General features: G+C 48.8%; 1 protein-coding gene across 1 annotated transcript in view; it reads left to right on the top strand.

The window, feature by feature from the left end:
- The window catches only part of kkv (hyaluronan synthase-like protein kkv), a 79,348-nt gene that overhangs the window by 28,155 nt on the left and 31,873 nt on the right, over positions 1 to 19,320 (top strand). Inside the window, exon 2 of the mRNA XM_089545343.1 lies at positions 9,199 to 9,410. Coding sequence (XP_089401469.1) covers positions 9,316 to 9,410 — 95 coding nt within the window. The 5' untranslated portion in view covers positions 9,199 to 9,315. The remainder of the gene's footprint in view (positions 1 to 9,198; positions 9,411 to 19,320) is intronic.

The raw sequence follows: 19,320 nt of genomic DNA, 5'->3' as shown, positions 1-19,320 counted from the left end.
TTTTCTTCTGTGTAAAAGCCATCGCGGGAAACGCAGCTACCTTCGTACTTAGAAGCTGCTGCTCTATTCACGTGCAGCACAGCAACTGACGAATACAGCGAGTTGGCTAGGCGTATAAAGGAGAGCGGAAAGTCTGAGGCGCCATTTATGAGAATCACACTTACCGATGGAATACGAAGCCCTTCCTCCTCTGCCATTTCAGTATTCCCTTAGCTTCACACCGATGACTAACGGTCGGCGCCTATACGGCACAGTTCCTGTACAGTACTGCGCCGACACTGATGACACTCGCTATAACGAATCGCGGCATCCCCACCCGACGCTTTGTGCGAACCGGCCATCCGCATACAGAAACGCACTGCTCCACCTGACTGCCCACAGCACACCACGAATAGCAACATCGCTCTCCGCGTACAAAAACAGCCAGAAAACTCTCCCTCCGACCCGCGGGCGTCACATTAAATGACTATCAGCAACCGCCGCCTCGAGCCGTTTATAAGTGCGGCGTTTGTGGTCAGGGTTTTTCTCACACTTCGCCGTGTAGCCACCTTCCGCCCGCAAACAATCGTACATTTGGTTCATGGTCCGCTAATACTCGCGTCGATTGTGGAGCTATATAGCCTTCCAGGCTGTCGTCGTCACATTCTCCACGCCGCGCGAAACACGTCGACGTTGACTGCTGCCGTGGCTGAGGGCGTCAATTAAACCAAGAAATCCTCCAGGCGTCGCGTTCGAGGACGTCAGTCACGGTGCGGCGCTGTTCGCGAACGCACCTTCAGGGCGCGAGAGAAAAGCGTGGGCATCGGCGTATAACGCTATAAGGTCGACCGATCGATCGTCGACTCCGTCAGCGCAATCGCTTATTGAGAGCGATGCGAATTTGCCGTTCTATAAAGGCGCTCGAAGTTAATGCTGCTGCGGCCTCCCAGCAGAAACAAGAGAGATTGCGGTCAACGATGACGTCATCGCTCGCGCCGTGTAATGACCGCACGAAGGACTGCCGGAAGAGTTCGCAGTTCGTAGACTCTTCGCATCGGCATTGTCATCAACGCAGAAAGAATGAAAAAGGGGGGGGGGGGGGGGGTGCTGACATAAGAAAGCGATAGAGCCGGGTCAGTTATTCTTCTCTTTTCCTGGACGCCAGTGCACCAGGCCTTCTATATATATTTTCTTTGTTTTCCCCGCTTCCCTCACTTCCGGAAACAAGGTCAGCCGACGTGTCGAAGCCGAGCTAATGCGAGGAGTCACCTGCCGCAATATTACCGCCTTCGCTTACGCCTGTAAATGAAAAGAAAATTCGGCTCAGTTCTATTGTTCTCCGGAGAGCTGAATTGATTGACGCTTTACGGCGGCGGCTGCTCAAACCTTTGCCAGAGAGAACTTGAGTCGTGCACTCTACGTCGATAGAAGCTGCAAAATTATTCCTCTAGAAATGTCCGTCAGTTGCAGGGCACCCGCACAATCGGTGTGTGCTGTCAGGGAGAAGGGACATTTACAAACAATGAAATCACCCTTCCGCCAAGTGAGAAAGATGTCTACACCGATGGGGCTTGCAGGTGTTGGGAAATACGTTAGATTTCTCACTATTGATTTTCTAGAGCGTTGTAGCTTATGAAGGTTCATGCTTTTGCTATTCACCGGTGAGAAATGTAACGCGTTTGTGCTAAACAGCCAGAGAAAAAAGGAAATGTAATAAAGGGTCGGTCCTCGACACTGATACCTTCAGGGCAATGTTTTCGCCGTCGCGGCTATCTGTGCCTTACACGGCAACCAAATGGGTAACTAAGAACGTCCAGCATCCTCACATATTGGCAATAATGCAATTCTGTAACCAAGAATAAAAATGTTATGCTCACAAACAGGGTTTTTCCCCTTGGTCTGTAGAGCCAACACCGCAGACATCAGGGTGAAAATATTCGCCCAGTGCTCCGCCAGAGATTCAATAATCGAAAAATTATATGATACTGCGATCATAAGATTCCAAATGGCGACACTCAGAACACTAACGTCGATGGAGTTGCACTTAACCACCTTAGTTGCTTTGGGACGTTAGACCCCAATAAACCAAACCAAACGCAAGAGGTTAAGATGTGATAAAGCAAACAGTGACCCACTCACACTACACTTCATATTATATCCTTTTTCTAGTTCTTCGCTATTGCTTCACGTTCGTCGCTGTGAGATGGGTGAGTGAAAATGGGAACGGGGCTAAACGTGCCGTGTTTATATAGCTTTGTTTAAAGATCAATTTGGACATGAGAAAGAGTTTAGAATGGCAGCCGTTTCCAACATGCCTCCATTGTATAAAGCTCCTCTTCCTCCTCAGACACCAAATTTAGATGCGGTACATCCTCCACTGAATAAAATTCAAACGCTATGCAGCAGAGAAAATAATCACGCGTTCATGAAGCACTCGACCAAAACTGAGATACTCGTTCAAAACCTCCTCCTTCCCATACGAACAATGCCAGCGCTGCGTTATCGGTTCCTGGCTGAACTGCACTGCTAGCATGAACGGATTCCCGGGCCTACGAGCTCATGGGAACAATTTTTTATTTGTACGTAGTTGCTTACAACCCGTGCCCCCCCCCCCTCCCCCTTACCTTCACTTACTGGGCTTCCGGTAATTTTTTTTTTCATCGTGCCTAACCATCCTAAACTTTACCCCCCCCCCCCTCCACACACACACACACACACACACACACACACACACACACACACACACACACACACACACACACACACACACACACACACACACACACACACACACACACACACTTTTTTTGTCTTTTTCTTCTGGCTGACAGTCAGAAGAAAAAAGCACAAGTGATTTTATTCTGAGCAATGGTGCGTGGCTCACTGTGCACCCGAAGCGTTCTAAATCTTTTAATTCGAGCGGAACTTCAGTCCTAGCTCTTCCAAAATTTATGACTTACACGGATGCTGCAAGAGCCCCCACCAACACGGACTATAAACAAACCACTCCGGGCTCTTCACTTTTGACTGTCGCTGTCGTGTACAACATTCGCGGAAATTGTAAGACACTGTTATGGAAATATTGAAGACAATGGTCCATCCCTCTGATATAGAGCGAAACCTTTCTTTTACAGTGTTTGCATCGATCACATCGAACAGTTCAGACTGCCATAGAAAACCAATAGGGAACACTTTTGACGACAGCAAAAACGTTCATAGAAAGAAAAATTCAAGACTGCCGTCGGGTGATCTCCGGATATATTGATTGTTGCAGTAAAATCTTTCATTGTATAAAAAAATCGCGTTCACCAATGGTTTCCCGCTCAGAAATGCTTTTTGTACAGAACTGTTCGGTATGTTTCGGGGGTGTCATCAATTTTTTCTAGTTTTTGTTTTTACCTTATAAAGCTACTGCCACTACACAGCACAGAGAAAGGGCTAGAGAGAGAGAGAGAGAGAGAGAGAGAGAAAGAAAACGTCGTACAAGTCACCAGCCGAAGCGATGGAGGAGGAGAAGTATAGAAAAGAAACTTTCGCTTGTATAGCAACCGAACGTGTCGCAGAAAAAAACAGCTCGAACAATGCCGCGCTCTAAGCGGCACAAATGCAATGGAGAAACGAGCGTCAGTTCGGCGGCGTCGCCGTGCAAAGTGGCCGAATATACAGGAACAGCGGTGTCCGTCCTAAAGGCGGAACGGAGCGAGGCTGTTCATACGTATAACGGCGTCGTCGTGTTCGGACCGGCCTGCATGGGAACCCTCGTTCCCACTGCCTGCTCGTGCGTGGCTGTTGAGACGGCCGTTTCCGGGTTAGCAGCGTGCTCCTTTTTCCCGCCGTGCTTGTCGGTGAAATGTGCGGCGGCCACTTCGGTTGCGCCCTGGCGGAGTTGTATGGTCCCGTAGAGAATGGCCGATGGCTTAGGCGGGTGCGGTGAGAAAAAACGGGGTGCCCAGCTTTTCAGGAAAGTGCGCGGAAACAACGAGGATGTGAAAATGAGACTTAGTGCAGTGTATGGAGTCTTTCTGTTGGCAAGTGAGAAACGCGCCGTTCGACGACTTGCGCGGGGCGATTTGCGCCTGCTATGCTGCTTGTTGTCACGCAACTTTCTTTGCCAGATGGCTGAGAGTTATTTTCGCACTCTCTTTTTGTGCCTTAGATGGTGTCGTGTATTGCAATGATCTACCGTTGGACAGCTTTGTCTGCTCACAAAGACAATTATTTCGAAATTTCTCACACGACCAAAAAACTTGGTAAACAGTTTTGAAATCGTATGGTTGCGTTATGCGCGCGTAACACATTTCATTCATCTAGAGTAGCATGTTAGATCCATGGTCAAGCCAGCCTCGCCAATATACGCCATGGTTGACGTATTTTAAATTCTGAGTGGTGAGACCAGTGATCGTTCTTTCGTTTATAACATAATTTTTGAGAAGTAATTTTCGCCTATAGCGAAGTGAGTGGTCCTTCTATTGGATTTCGCGCAACATACCTGCGCCATCGCGATCGACCCACGATGACGGAACCACAAAGAGCGACATGGCTCACGCTTGTGATGGTCAAACGGTATCGACTTCGTGAAAGGCAATAACATATTCAAGTGTCATGACTGATAAGTTGCTCAGCTATCGCGACGTTAGCTCAGAAACTTCGAAAATTGTACGTCCAAACTACGACGATTCCGCAGCTGCAAAAAAAAAAAATCACGCTGACAATTCCATTATGTGTTGACAGCACGAAGGCAGCTGGTGATGCCTTTGCCGGTAGTGACGCCACTTCCGTTCTGGTGACGCCACTTTTCTCCAGCCAATGTGAATGCTCCAGTCTGGTGACGTCACCTCTTTAGCCAACCAGCCAATGGGAATGCTCCGATCTGGTGACGTCACTTCTCTCCAGCCAATCAGAGAATTTAGCTTCCGACCGCACATTTTTTTCCCGATGAGGACTGTAATGCTATCGCATTAAAATCTTCGCGTTAACGCACTGAACACCCCGGAAAATAATCACCTTGTGTCTCTATCCCTTACAAACGAAACGAGCCCGCGAAAGCAGCAGCCAAACGGTAGCTTCTATGCTTGTTCGCGAGATTGCTGTAACCTCCATAACACTTGTCATGCAGCGAAAACGCCTCGGACTTTTCCGCAGTGAATCACGCCCTGCATATATTGCGCCACTTTGCGCGGGCAGTTTTTCTCTCGATGCTCCTCTCTCTCTTCATTAGCCTATCAGCTGACAGTGTCCGTGAACGGCGATACTGCAAAGGACGCACTGCGTGGCGGGCCGCCCAAGTTCTGTGCCATGCGGGGCGGGGCGGCGCCCAGTCATGCCCTCGCGGAGCAGCTACTGTGACCTCCACTTTACGCTTTGTTCCATTAAAACCGTGCAGTTTGAGCGCATAGGAGCTGCCACTGGCGTCCTCAGACTAAAAATGGCCGTATTCACAAAACCATTCGCACATGGTCTCTCGTTATTAATCAAGGCGGAAAGCTGGGCTAGTTGGTGTGTCATCGTTAATTAAAAGACTAGGGCATAAAACTAGAACAAAGACATAGAAGGAGACAGGACCAATGATACAATAGGCGAAATGTGCTAACCAATCACAAACTGGCCCTTTGCGACCAGCTCTATGAGATCGACCCTGGTTGGTCGGCTCTAGCTAGCTATCATACACGCTGTACCGTTTTACTGAGGCAGAGTATGCGTCGCTAGGGAGAGGGCTGATGAGAGGGGGAGGGGCGCCATGTTGCGTGTACACCGCTGTGTCGGGCAACTCGGATATTATCGCCGTGCGAATAGGTGCGCCTGCCAGCCGCAGGGGGGAAGTAACAAAAAAACGTAAAGCACGCGAACAGACAACGGCTGTAGCGTAAGTGCCGGACTCCATCGCCGCGGCGCCACCGCCCTGCTCCGCGGAAACATGGCCGAGAATCGAGGTTAACCGCTCAACAAAAGAAACTGGACTGCGACCGGCGGCAAGGCTGTCCACACCCCTTCTCCGGCCGCACGCGCACGCCTGCTGCAAGCATGCGCTCGCTGTCGGGCAGCTTTCTCTCTTCGCGGCCGGGCCGCGTCTTGCGCATGCGCGGTGCCGTGAGACTGGTTCGTGCAATGCAAGCCGGTGACTGCGCGTCGAGTTCTCGAGGGAGACTTTCCCCTCAGCGCGCACTCAGGAATTTGTGACGTTACACAACGGCCGAGGCAAGTCATGGGCCACGTTGCGCGTTTCGTCAATGTTACAGTGACTCACTGGCACGCGGCTGACTTGGAAGACGGGCTGCACTGTGGGGCCCGACAGTGTACTGGACGGGCGGCGAGCAGTGTGCGTAGCCTTTGCTGCACTTTTTAAAACGCACAATGGTGTTATATATATTTACATATCAAAGATTAGTTGTCCGCTTTCATAAAATTGACCTCAGTATGTGTTTCGTGTTCTTTATTTCCTATTTTCTCCCTTTGCATCAGTTTGTTCGGGTATATAAGAACCTGCGCGTGATTAATAAAAGACATTGTATAGTTAGAACACAGTGTCAGCAATCCACAATGACGTTACTTCAAATATAAAACTACTGAGGATTATTTAATCTTAAAAGTTCCAGCCTGAACACCACTTGTTACCGAGATAAACACTACAGCTTCAAGTTTTACCTACAAGCCGCGGAAGCTTCTACGGTGTGCTGACAAAAGGACATTCGTCCAGCAAAACAGCGCCAACTGTCTTCTCCCTCAACAACCCTGTCTTCTTAAGCATGGGAAGCATGTCCTCTTGGACAATCCGAACGAAGACGCGGCAGAGATGGCCTCGGCCAGTCGTACTCTACCTGCAGAGACTGCTTTTGCCTGTTTCAGCAATCGCATACAAACTAACCAGGTATATAACGCTTCCGAACTACACGTTCTGCGATGCGGACGGCTCTAGCTGACTGCACACACGCGCTCTACGTCGACAAGGACACACCACTCTCACGAGCCTGACCCGCATGCTCAACTGCGGGCGCTTAAAACTCCGCGCAGTTAGCAGTACGTACTGTCTGCAAGGTTGCAGCGCACGGCTCCTGCAGCGCTTGTCCGCCTGGTGGGATTTCCTCTCCTTCTCTCCACCTTACTCTCTCACAACTCTGCGCGGAGTAGGCTAAGCTGCTCGCTAAGTCCTCCGCTGCATGCAGGCCCGAAGGACTTCTCTCGGTACACGTCGCTGTGCGACAAGACCTAGGCGCGTTTTCTTCGTCCTGAATGGTTTTCTTTTTGTCTCCTTCCGAACTGTTTCCTTTGTCTGGAGCGGCGGAGAAACTCCGTTCCATTCCGGAGGAGGTGTTGCGATAGCTGCGTGCCTCGAATTCGTTTTCAATCTGTTGTTTCCTCTCGTTTTCTATGCGCGGGAGAGAAAAGAAAAGAAAAGAAAACAAGCGTCACGCTTAAAACTCGAGGAGGGAAGGAAAAGAATCACCTGCTATCGTTTACTGTCTGATGCATTCACTGTTACCGCGTAGAGGCGGCCCAACGAGGTTGAGCGAAAGTGTAGCGAGCCTTCGCTGTCTTATGTGGTACGCGTTGAAGGAGTGCTGGAAAGGAATATGGGCGTTTTTGCAGCTCGGGTTCATTCGTATTTACTGACGATGGGGTCGCAGAATATGCGCTTCTATACGCTGACCAGAATTTGAACTTTCATCCGTGGCTTGGTATACGCGAATAAAATTGCCTTGCATCCATTGCGTCGGCTGCTCTTGTATAAGATTATGTATAAGCAAATGAAACGCGAACAAGACAACTGAACCATGAACTGCAAAATGAGAAGTTCTTAGCTGGAGGAATCTGAATCCTAACGGAAGAGGGCAGTTTCACTTAGAAGACTCGAAGGCTGTCCTTTAGAAGTGTTAATCAACCTCACTTTTATTTCCTCTCCAGGAGCTAATATGTTAGCATTTTTGTGTTGCCACTTCAGTTTTCTTGTTCGGGCTTCATTCATTGCTTATGGTGTACTGCGCATTTACTGATGAGCCGTTTATGTATATGTGTATACATGTATGTATATACATGCATGCGGACGTTTTCATTTTTTATCTTACGTTTTTTATTGATTTCGTCTTCAAATTTTTTCTTCCCGTCGTCGTGACCATTGCAGCGCTTACATGTTCGCTCTGACTTCGAGATAAATAATTTTCCGTAGCTAGCACTCCCAGCATGGCTTAATAAGCACAAAAAACAGACATATTTGTCACTTCAAGGCGAAGTATAGCTTTAAAATTTTTTTTGTCCTTCTGTGGGCCATTTTAACGTACTATCGACCATAAAAATTTACGGGATGTGTCTTCTTGGAAAAATGATTGCTCTAGCTCTGACTCACGCCACAGCCGCCTATAGTAATGCTACTATGTACGTTCCGACATATCTTCAGACATTTTAGGTGATTGGCATGCGTGACTGAGTCAAACTAAAATTTTTCCCGCACACCCGCATCCTGTAAACTTCTGTGGCCGATAGTGCGTGGCCCGCGTAACCTTTATCGCGCTCTATAATAACAAAAAAAAAAAAAACGTGTACTGGAACTGTTAAATTGTCTTCCCGATTTTTTTTTTTTGTGCACACATGCTGAGGACAACAATGTTCCCAGTTGACGTTACTTTTCGACGCTTACATGCCGCGCATCTTCGCAGTATTTTGTCTCCATATATACGCAACCTTGAAGCTCCGTAACGCAAAGTGCAAAGGTAGCACTATTTTCATTATCACCGCGGAAAAGGAAATAACGACAAAGAGACAAAGTGAGCTTTCGTGATCTCAATATGAGCGAGCTGAGCACGAACTCTACATTTTCCTAAACACAGCCTTCCTGCGAATCTCATGTGACGTTATGATTCGCACTCTGCAGTATCGCCAAGAAAAAAAAAAAGCAGTGTAGTCGAACCTCGTTATAACGAAATAATGGACGTAACGAAGAAATGCCGATTCTCCTTGGAAGCTCGGTCAATACGGGCTATAACAAAGTATTCGTCGGGCCACTACAACTTTGTTACAACGAGGTTCAACTGTATCAAGTGTTGATTAAGGATGCCAACGCCTCCTAATAAACATTGTTCTACCTAAATTAGTAGCGGTCCTAGCTATTCTTGAGACAAAGAACATTATGCCGTATCGGGGCGTCTGGCGAGTGGTGAAATGTGCTGAGGCGTACAGTGTACGGAACTCTGTGGTAACGACCACTGTGCATTGCTTTGCCTCGTGCAGCGGGAGGCGGCAAGATCACGTGATGCGGTGACGTCGGCACGGGTCAAGGGGCGCCGGACCCCGGAATAAGGACGCAGAGCGGAGGAGGGGGCGACCCCTCGACCAGGTCGCGGCGCCATGAAGACTGGCACCAAGGACGGCTTGCTCTCGGACGAGGACAACTCCTTCGATGAAGACGACGAGACCACGCCGCTCAACGCCGCCTATAGCAGGTACGTACCTACTCGGACGCCAGTCCTTTTGCGTCGTTGTTGCTGTTTTTGCCTCGGTTTGCGTAGATTGCTAGCGGGATATCGTTTAGTACGAAGTTCCGGTTTATCCGAACAAACGCTTTTGTCCCGTTGACATAGTATGCGTTAAAAATGGTTCTTTGATTTCTTACTCCACGGTTTATCCGGACAAACGCTTTCCTCGTGTTGACATCGCATGTCTTAAAAAGGCTACTCTTAATTCAAACTTCAAACAATTGAACAAACTTTGGGTCCTCTTCGAGTATAAATTATGAAGTCTTTCTACTTTGATGAAACCGTCGCACTGCGGGCTATGTGTATTTTGATAAGGCATGCTGGAGCCGCTGATCTTCGAAGAAAGTGAAAAGAAACTGCTTAGCCTCTACAGGCACGCTGATTAAGCCACATGCCACCCTTCCTACCCCACCAAAGTTGCAAAAACAGTAATGAATCACCTAGCAACAATTCCCTAAGAGCGAGCAGGTTTTGTGACAGCTGGAAATACCATAAAAACACTACGAACTCGTTGGAAGAAGCAAGCATAACAAACGTAGTAACATGAGCCCGAGTCTTTAACCAACGATGAAAAACACCCGAGCACTCTCGCACACCCAGTCTACTTCAAATCATGAAAACAAAAAAAAAACACATATGAAATAAAGACAGAACAATGCGCTGTTCGCGACAACCGGCAGCGACAAGGCCAAAAGAAAAAAAAGAACTGAAAATCCAGTAGTTAATGAGAGCATGCATAAGTCAGGACTTAGGCACTGCCTCTTGCTGTGACGCCAACTGCGAGGAGTGCACGTTTGGGAATCGCTTGCAGCTCGAAGTCTAACTCGAGAAAACTTGTCTCGTTAATTTTAGGATGGCGTCGCGGTCGAATACGCGTCACACACATCTCTCATGCTGTCTCCGCTGTCTCATGCTGCGCCTGCACACTTGAGTCGTGAATAAGACAGCCCACGTGCCACACACGTGGACCGCTCCGGAGGAGCGCTGCGGGATGCATTGAAATGTGCAGCTTGAACAGTGCAATACATCAGCCTATAGTGCCTCGCAGCTACGGCATCGCCTCTTTCTGGTATATACAAATTGCTGTCCTCTCCGGTTTAGTCGTATGTGACCTGTGACCTCTACGTACTGGTGGTACCCACGCCTCATGTGCAACATTTTGCTCCTTTCTATACAAGGACTCTAGATATAGGTGGGACTCCTGGCAGATGTGAACTCTGGGGGAAAACTCGCACTAGGTCTATTGCTAATGCGATAGCAGGGTAGGCAAGCACAGAACAGTAATACATTTGCAACGCAAACGAGTCTGGCGCCTGGAGGGAGCAGCCTTTACAATTTTCTTTGTTTTGGGCAGCGTTCAACGGTGAAGCGAAGGTTGCTTACGCGACTATCAACAGCCTTCTCACGAAGAAACACAAAATTGTATTTCAAGCAAACAGTTATCATCGAATGAAATGCGTTACTTTGCGCCAAAAGGCATGCTGTCGTAATAATAAAAAGAAAGTGCAGTGTGTCACATGCGAAAACATTACAAGGTACTTGTGAAAACGGCATCTAGACGAACCTACAATTTCACCTTCAGTACATGTCTTGTTGATACCAAAAACCCCTAAGTACTGCTATCAGTACTACACTAAAGTTCGCGATTGCCGACCTCCTTTATTTACTTACGTGCTTTTTTAGTTTTACAACACCCATTCACAAGTGCCAAGAAACCTGGCTTGAATTTTCGAAAATGTCTTCAAATATATTAATTAAATTCTCATGTACCTATTGTTATAGTAAAATGCTTTAACGTCTTAATGGGAGGCAGCAGTGAAAATGAAGCTGGACAATCTCGGTAAGATAATTAGCGTTAAAGTGACGCCCCCTTGTATCTCAATGAATACAGTAGGCGAACAGTCAATGAATTCTACACACTTAGAGAAAATGAGGTTTACGAAACGGAGCATACCTCCTAGCGGGGGTTTATCTGGACCAAAGATGTGGAGAGAAGAGGTTTATCGGGAGAAGCAGGAGATGTCTGTTTAGAGATGAAGAAAAATAGTTGTGGAAATATACAGCATCACATGTGTTCACCTTAGATGACAGCTTGTAGCTTTAAATGACTTCGTGTAAACCGCTGAGCTCTTGCGTGTCTTATTTCCCTATTAGATATTAGATACGATATATAGTCTTGATATTGTGCCTAGAAGTTCGCTGAATCTGTGTGAGAGTCTGAGCAAGAAAGAGTCCAAGCTCAAATAGACGGCAGATATTATGGATCGGCTCGCTGCACAGAAAACGAAACAAAACGCAACACTGCATCACAAGACACAGTGCTACGCAAGGCAGCGCTACGCAGCGTGACTCGACACACTACAATAGAACACCACATCACAGTTAACCCCTTAATAGACTATCGAGGCTCTGGCTTCGTACCACAGCACACAACGCCACGCCACGCCATGCCACGCCACGCCACGCCACGCCAAGCCACGCTGCACCGCACCGCACCGCACCATACCATACCATACCATACCATACCATACCATACCATACCATACCATACCATACCATACCATACCATACCATACCATACCATACCATACCATACCATACCATACCACACCATACCATACAACGAAACGCAGTACATTAAAATAATATATCGCACAGGAGAGAAAATAAAATCTGCTTTATAGCACACACGAAAAGAGAAGGTATACAGCTTCAGCATTGCCAAACCTAATGGTATAAAGGTATAAAGCTTTCTCTGACAGGGCCCTATAAGCTGGAACGCTACAGCAGGGCGCTCTACGCTGCGTTGCGATCCCCCACCGACAAGAAAGCCCGACAACAGATTGACGAAATAGGTATCCACCTGGAATACACGACACGGTGCGGCGCGAGAGATTCCGCGAAAGCGCAGTGGAACGGCGGAACGCGGAGGAGCGCCGGTCGGGTCTCTCGATCGTTTCGGAGGAGGTCATCACACTTGACACGCCACTCGCAGACAAAAAGGTCGTCCCGACGGTCTAGCCCTGCTCGTCGGGTCGCAACACAATTTCTCGCGCTGCTGAATAATGACATAACGCTCGGGCGGCCGTCCTCGTAATAACCTCTCAGCGACCCATCTTTCCTACGACTGACAGTCAGTACTAGTCTGCGGTTCGCTGCGCGCCACTCCTGAAAGGGTTAAAGGAGCGACCCCGTCGGAACAGCGAGAAGAAGCGGGCAGGCAAGAGCGTGGATGACAAGGCAGGATGAGGAGGAGAGGAATTGGGATGGGAGGCCGAGATAGGCTGCGGAGAAGGCGTCTGAGCAAAAGCGGCGCCGCCTCGATAGACAAGACAGGCAACCCCTCCAAAGCGCACTTAGGGGAGCCGCTCCATCTTACGCGGCCATTTCAATTTCAATAACCCCATCACTGCCGACGAGTGATGGACGCAGAGCAGTGCCAGCGGCGAAGGATGCTCCGCACAACGTTCTGAATGCTAGAGCTGGGCACCGTTCTGAACCTCCACCTTTGCGTCAGCTAATCACAGAGGCTTAATTTTATAGCGTTGTTCGCACAGAACAACAACAACAGCAACAACAGCGAAGAACATGGTTCACGCCTTACGTGACACCTCCACTATCATTTCGTTTTGCTATAGCTCTTTTAAAGCTCATAAATGCCCTGATAGGCAAGCCTTTATATGGTCTTTTGGTACTGCCTCTTATTGTGAATTCGACACCGCTGACGTCATTCCTAGGTTCCACTGCGCAATTTTAACTGAGACAGAGGATGAAGTATACAGGGCCATTCGCACGGGACGTGACTGCCCGCGTGCTCTCCGATGGTTTTCACAGTAAAAGCTGTAAAAGCTCCGCAGCGCGCCGCGATCCGGTCGGTGGTGGTCGCGGCGGCGCCGAGAAACATGCGTGGGGCCGAGCGCGGGTTTTCCCCTCCGGCGCATAAAAATGCGCGCCGGGGGAACTGCAGCAGCTGCGGACAGCCCGCCAACGCTGGTGCGTGCATGTACGCGCTAATTGGGAGACATCTTCTCGTAAAGCCGGTGATTTACTCCTCGTCTCCCTGGCCTCTTGTACGCGGGTTCTTATATGGGCTTGGTGGGAACGCCTCCATGTACAGTCTCTACTGCGGCAGCAAATTAGCTGCGGTTCACTTTCCGAGCCGCCTTGCCCGCGAAGGAGGCTTGGAGGAGGTCAAAGGTATACTTGTGACCGGGTTAACGAGGATCATATGCGAAAACGTAGTGTGGTGGGTCGCTTCTAGCTGAACCTCGCGAGCCTCCTGAGGATGTCGTTATTTGAAACCAAGTAAGAATTAATGCAAGTAAAAAAAAAGTCCTCCCTCAGGGTCAAGAATAAGCCTCCGGCGATATCTGTTCCTCACCCCCGAAGAGAGCGCCCATATTTCCAAGTGGACATGTAATGCGCATGGAATTAACACGCATCATGCATACCCCTACCTTAAATCCCAGAATCATAGATCGGGACAACGAACCGGTGTATGCGTGAACGAACGCAAATGTGCTTGATAAGGGGGGCGCGGCTTTAGCACGAAAACGGTCGGTCTCGTAAAGTGCTGTCGAAAGGCCTGGTATGGCCTCCGACCCTGAGAGCGGATTCATTATCGTAGCTGCTGAAGACGCACAGAAGAGGGTACACGTTGTGCTGATTATCTGCGGAGTCTTTATAGTATCGTCATGATTTCCCGGAGAGGTGTCAGCCCAATTCATTTTTCAACAGAATGTTTGGACGAAGAGGAAAAAAAAAACTTTAAACTCCACGGGTCAACAAAGCGTTGAAATGTGTTTAAAACTGACATTTTCTAACTTATGAAAGCCTTGACCCAAAGCATATGGCGCGAGGATCACGTCTCTTAGATTCGGCTTCATCTGTAACAGCGGCCAGAGGAGGAGTACATTAATGGCTGCCACCAGGTTTAGTAGAAATAAGAAGGGGGTGTGCGTGTGAGTGCGCCAATCGCTTTCGATATAAGCAGCATATTAACTCTATATTAAAGGTCATACGCAAAAAAAAAAACAAAAAAAAAACAGACTAAGTTTTCGAACGCTCTGCCGAAAGCGACACCAAATTTTCAAACTCACAATTCAGAATACCTCAGCAAAAACTGCAGCCTATGGTGATAACAGTATCGCGTCATATTAAACCTTAGAGGGGCGGTCTCTGCTGGTTAATATTATATGGCACCTTTACACTGAACGTAGAAAGCGCTGAAATCGCGAACGGTCGGGTACTCGGTGGGCATCCTATATAAGGCACTTTAGCGAAGCTTGCGAAATACCGCACGCAGTGTGGCCAGCGACTTCGGCTCATAATATACAGCTTTAAATTGGCGAGACATTCCAAAAACGTCGGTGTTCATCCACACTAGCGACCCAGCTTATTCGAAAGTAAAGAAGTTAAATTCGGTACAGACGCTAGACGCCGGATGTACAACAGCTGCAGAAATACTTCCACACGGTTTGACCATTGAAGTCTGTTTTGTTCTCTCGGGGTCCACCTTCCTCTTCGTCTTCCTCTTATTCCAAGCCCAGCTGAATAACTTGGATAACCTGCCCTTCTGCCTACGTGCCTATGTGTGCAGTGAAGTACGCTTTTAAAGAAATGGCCCACTTTTATTCCCATCCCCGTGTGCTTTTTGTCTGCGCTGCAGATACAAAACTGTAGCCGCGAAAAATCTAATGCGCAAACCAAACGGCGTATTTCTGCCTTAAAAATAAAACTGCCGCAGTGGGGCCTCTTGCTCCAACACGACCACCTTGGCTTTCAACCCGTGCTCCCAACTGACCCCTCAATGGCAATAGCCTCTCGCGTACAAGCACACAACCACCACAGGGCAGCGCCGGAGCGCAGTCGCCTGCTTCTCCGCTACTCTTGCGCGCACACACGCGACCAAACCTCTTCAAGAGTTGATCCACGCACACACGCGTAGCCTCCTTTCCGGCTCAGAGGTGCCGTGCCGCGTTCCTCGACCCCTCGAATCGAGACTCGCCACCCGCTTCTTCCAGTTGTTGCCGCACTCTCTTCACGAGCCCATCAGACGCGGAGGAACGAAGCAGAGGTGAAGGGAGGGCGGGCGGTTCACGCGCCGTCCAACGCCCAGCTCTCCCGCGTTCCGCGGCCGTTGGCGATATCGCCATCTTGATTCGTAGGGCCGCTGCGCTCGGCGTCGTGGTGGAGGTGCGCGCACGTCCGTCACTCTCCTCAAAGCAGCCCGCCTTGCTCACTCTTCTTCGTCCCACCCCCCCTCCACCCTGCCTCCGTCATGTCTGCATCCCTCTCAAAGCGATTCCGCCACAGTCACTGCACTTGGTACACAGCAAAGCGCTGCCAACTTTCGCCTCGCGTTGCGGCGTCGTCGTTCTCGCACCGGCCAGCAATTATTTCTGCCGACGTGACTGCCACTCCTCATCTGCTACCACGACGTCGACGACATCGAACAAAATCACAAAGAGGTCCTCGTCCGACTGCCGCCTTTTCAGAAGGGACATTCCTAGGGGCATTGCTTGTGTACGGCTCCGACTGCGACAAAATATAGAGTCCGACCACGACTGAAAGTTCGACCGGGCCAGCAGAAGTTCAGGGACTCGCCCGCGTTGCTCAAAATGTGGGGTACTGGACGAAAAGTGCACCTGAAGCCCTCATGGGTAATCTTGCTTCCGGCCGAGCTCCGTGAGATGCTTATCCGGGTCTTCGGACCGGCGCGAGCCAGCAGTCACGACTACACCCCACTGGCCCGCTCCCCATTGTATACAAGCAGCTGATACAGAGCGGGCAGCATCCCTCCCCTCACCGATTTCCTGACTCTAACCTATAATATTGCTTTGGGGTTCGCAGAAGACTCCAGCTGCAGCGAATTGACGCTTGCAGGGCGCGTGGTCCTTTTCGTAAATTACTATTTTTTAGGCATAGCGTCTACTCTAAGCAGTTAGACGAGTCAAATGAAATCTTATAATACAGCCAGCCGACAAGGTGAGGGCAGCATCTCTCCCGTCATCCGTCCCTCGATTGTCACCTTTCTTTAATATTGCTTTTGGGCGCATAGAAGATTCCAAATGGTGTGAAAAGAAAGCCCTTGGGCGTGTTGCTGCAGGGACAAAAAAAGAAAAGAAAGAAATGCCGCACCCACTAATCGGTAGTAAGTCAAACGAAATCTACCCCTGGCCTGCATACACTCTATCATTGTGCTACCTCAAGAATATTTATCTTCTTTTCCTCTAAAATTCCAAGACCAGCGATATCATGTGCAGTAGTTATGAGTATGGCACGCAACAAGCCGCCGACAACCATATTGCGATTTGCGCTTTATTACAGCATAGTACGTACTGTGTAGTGATACACGTTTCCGAACATGCGGGAGCACTACATCTATTATCTGGTTTGGTTTGGTTTATGGGGTTTAACGTCCCAAAGCGACTAAGGCTATGAGAGACGCCGTAGTGGAGGGCTCCGGAAATTTCGACCACCTGGGGTTCTTTAACGTGCACTGACATCGCACAGTACACGGGCCTCTAGAATTTCTCCTCCAAAGAAATTCTAGCCGCCGCAGCCGGGATCGAACCCGCGTCTTTTGGGTCAGCAGCCGAGCACCATAACCGCTGAGCCACCGCGGCGGCACATCTATTATCTAGGTTGCCAACTAAACTCAGAACTTTATATGGCTCTTAGGCTGGTAAACCTTCAAGGAATGAGTCGCAGCCACATCATGTGTATTGAAGATTCACGTTTGTTTGTTAGGTGCAAGCAAGGCAGCTAGTAACTGTCGGAAAGAATAGCTTTGCACGTATATTGTTACCAGCAGGGTTAAACACATCCATTCCTTCTGCTTCAGGGACAAATGACGCAAAAAAAAAAAAAAGAATCTAAGCATCTAAACTATAAATGCCCCAAATCCTCGCGAACGTTTTGTGGCGTTCATTAAGTCTGCAAAGTCTTTACCTTTAGTTTGAGTCAGTTTTGAGGTTCGTACACGTGCTTGTAACGTAAGTAACGGCCGGAAAAGAGCGTCTCTATCAAAATAATAATAAAAAAAATTGTGAAGGTTGCTGATGCGAAGCCATTTCGACTTGCATACTGGACAAACCGGACCACACATATATATTCATTCTGAACTTTTCTTCGCTTTCCCAAATTATGTCCTTCAGTGCCTTTCGCAACGAATGTCCCCGCACAGTGGTGTAGCCTTCGTCAGCTTCCGGGCTACACAAACGCGCAGTACACACCGGAAGGCATTCTACCAACAAATTACCTTATAGGTAATCCTTCTTGCGGTCACATCAGTGCAATTAATCTGTCACTGTCGCTTTCAAAGCTCTGAGCGGGCAGCGCTAGAAAAGAAACGGAAAGAGTTGATCAAGGGCAGCTGAAGGAGTGGGTAACAGCGCATACTCCAGCAATAGACGAAACCGGTTTCTTTATATTGGCGCTTGACTTCTTTTTGCTCTTTATGCTTTTCATGGGTGCTTCCTGCATCATTGGATAACCAAGCCGCTCACGAGACGTACCCAATCACTCTACTTGATTCTATACAAGCGGACCGACCGTGCGTGCTTTCTCCTTTGAATGCTTGTGTTCTGACAGAAGTGTTATTGTGAAAAAAAGGAAACAGAAAACTCCGGTACCAGTTTGTTACTTGCTGTTGCTAGCGGGATCATCCAGACAGTGCTAAATCCTTCCGGAAGCCGTTTGATTGGCGCTCGTCGCTGACTTTTTTGCCGATCTGTATAAACGTGCCCCTAGCCGCTTGGTGGCTTAGAGGTTACAGCGTTCGGCTGGTGACCTTTCAAAGACGCGGTTTGATGCCGGCCGCGGCGGTCGCATTTCGATTGAGGCGAAATGCTAGAGGCCCGCGTTGTGTGCGATGTCAGTGCCACGTGATTGAAATTATTCGGAGCCTTCCACTACGGCGTCCTCCATAGCCTGAGTCGCTTTGGGGCGTTAAGCATAATAAAACCCAAACAAATTCATTAAATTATCTGGCCTTTCCAACTCTCAGTCTTGAACTATGTGTGCGAATATAAAGCCCGAAGTGTTCGCACCTTTCATGCATGTGTACCGCCCTCGTTCATGAACGACTCAACATTAGGAATCGAATCGTTCAATGCGAACAAAAAATATAATGTGGGCTGAGATAGCAGACATGGTCGGCTGCTCGCATGAAAAAAAAAAAAAAAGAGGAAAAATATATGGCAACCTCTACAGCTTAAAGAGCGAGTATACGATGTTAAATTTATTCACAATCGTTCTGCACAGCATGTCTAACACGGTGTAACTTACCCTGGAAACGAACAACCGCTTCTCAGTGCAGATAAGAACGAGAACACACATTCGCAAGTCACGGAAAACCCGAGCGCACGCCTCTTTGGATACCTTCAACGATGAGCGATCCCGAGAGATGCCGGACAAGACAACGCATTGTTCTTGGCAGAACGAACAAACGGATAAAGAATAAGCGCTCCGGAAACAATTATTAACCAGCAATAAATACAAATGACGAACACATACAAGCGTCGTACGCCCGATGTTCTCGGCTTGCACCTTCATTTGAAAAAACGAAAAAAAAAAACTGACAGAGCATCTGATGGATTACCCCTTTCTTCGCGCGTATAAGAAAGCCGTAATGACTCGTCGGTCCAGCAGGTTTTCTGCGGCCTCTTCTCTTGCTATTCCCTTCTTCGACAAAGTGGTTTTTCTCCGGACAAGGGTTGCTCCGGCGCGCGAATCGAACGGCGCGCCGCGCTCTGATTGATCGGGGCGAACGGGTGGGTGGAGAGGACGGTGCAGGGTGCTCTGTGATGCTTCGCGTGAAGGAAAGAAAGTTGAGGGGGGGCTGAACCGTAGCAAGCGGAGCGTGCCAGCGACG

Source organism: Amblyomma mixtum, chromosome 5, assembly GCF_055824585.1.
Source record: "Amblyomma mixtum isolate Tamu chromosome 5, ASM5582458v1, whole genome shotgun sequence".
Classification (NCBI taxonomy): Eukaryota; Metazoa; Arthropoda; class Arachnida; order Ixodida; family Ixodidae; genus Amblyomma; species Amblyomma mixtum.
Note: the sequence above shows the minus strand (reverse complement) of the source record. Positions and strands in the feature narration are given on the sequence as shown.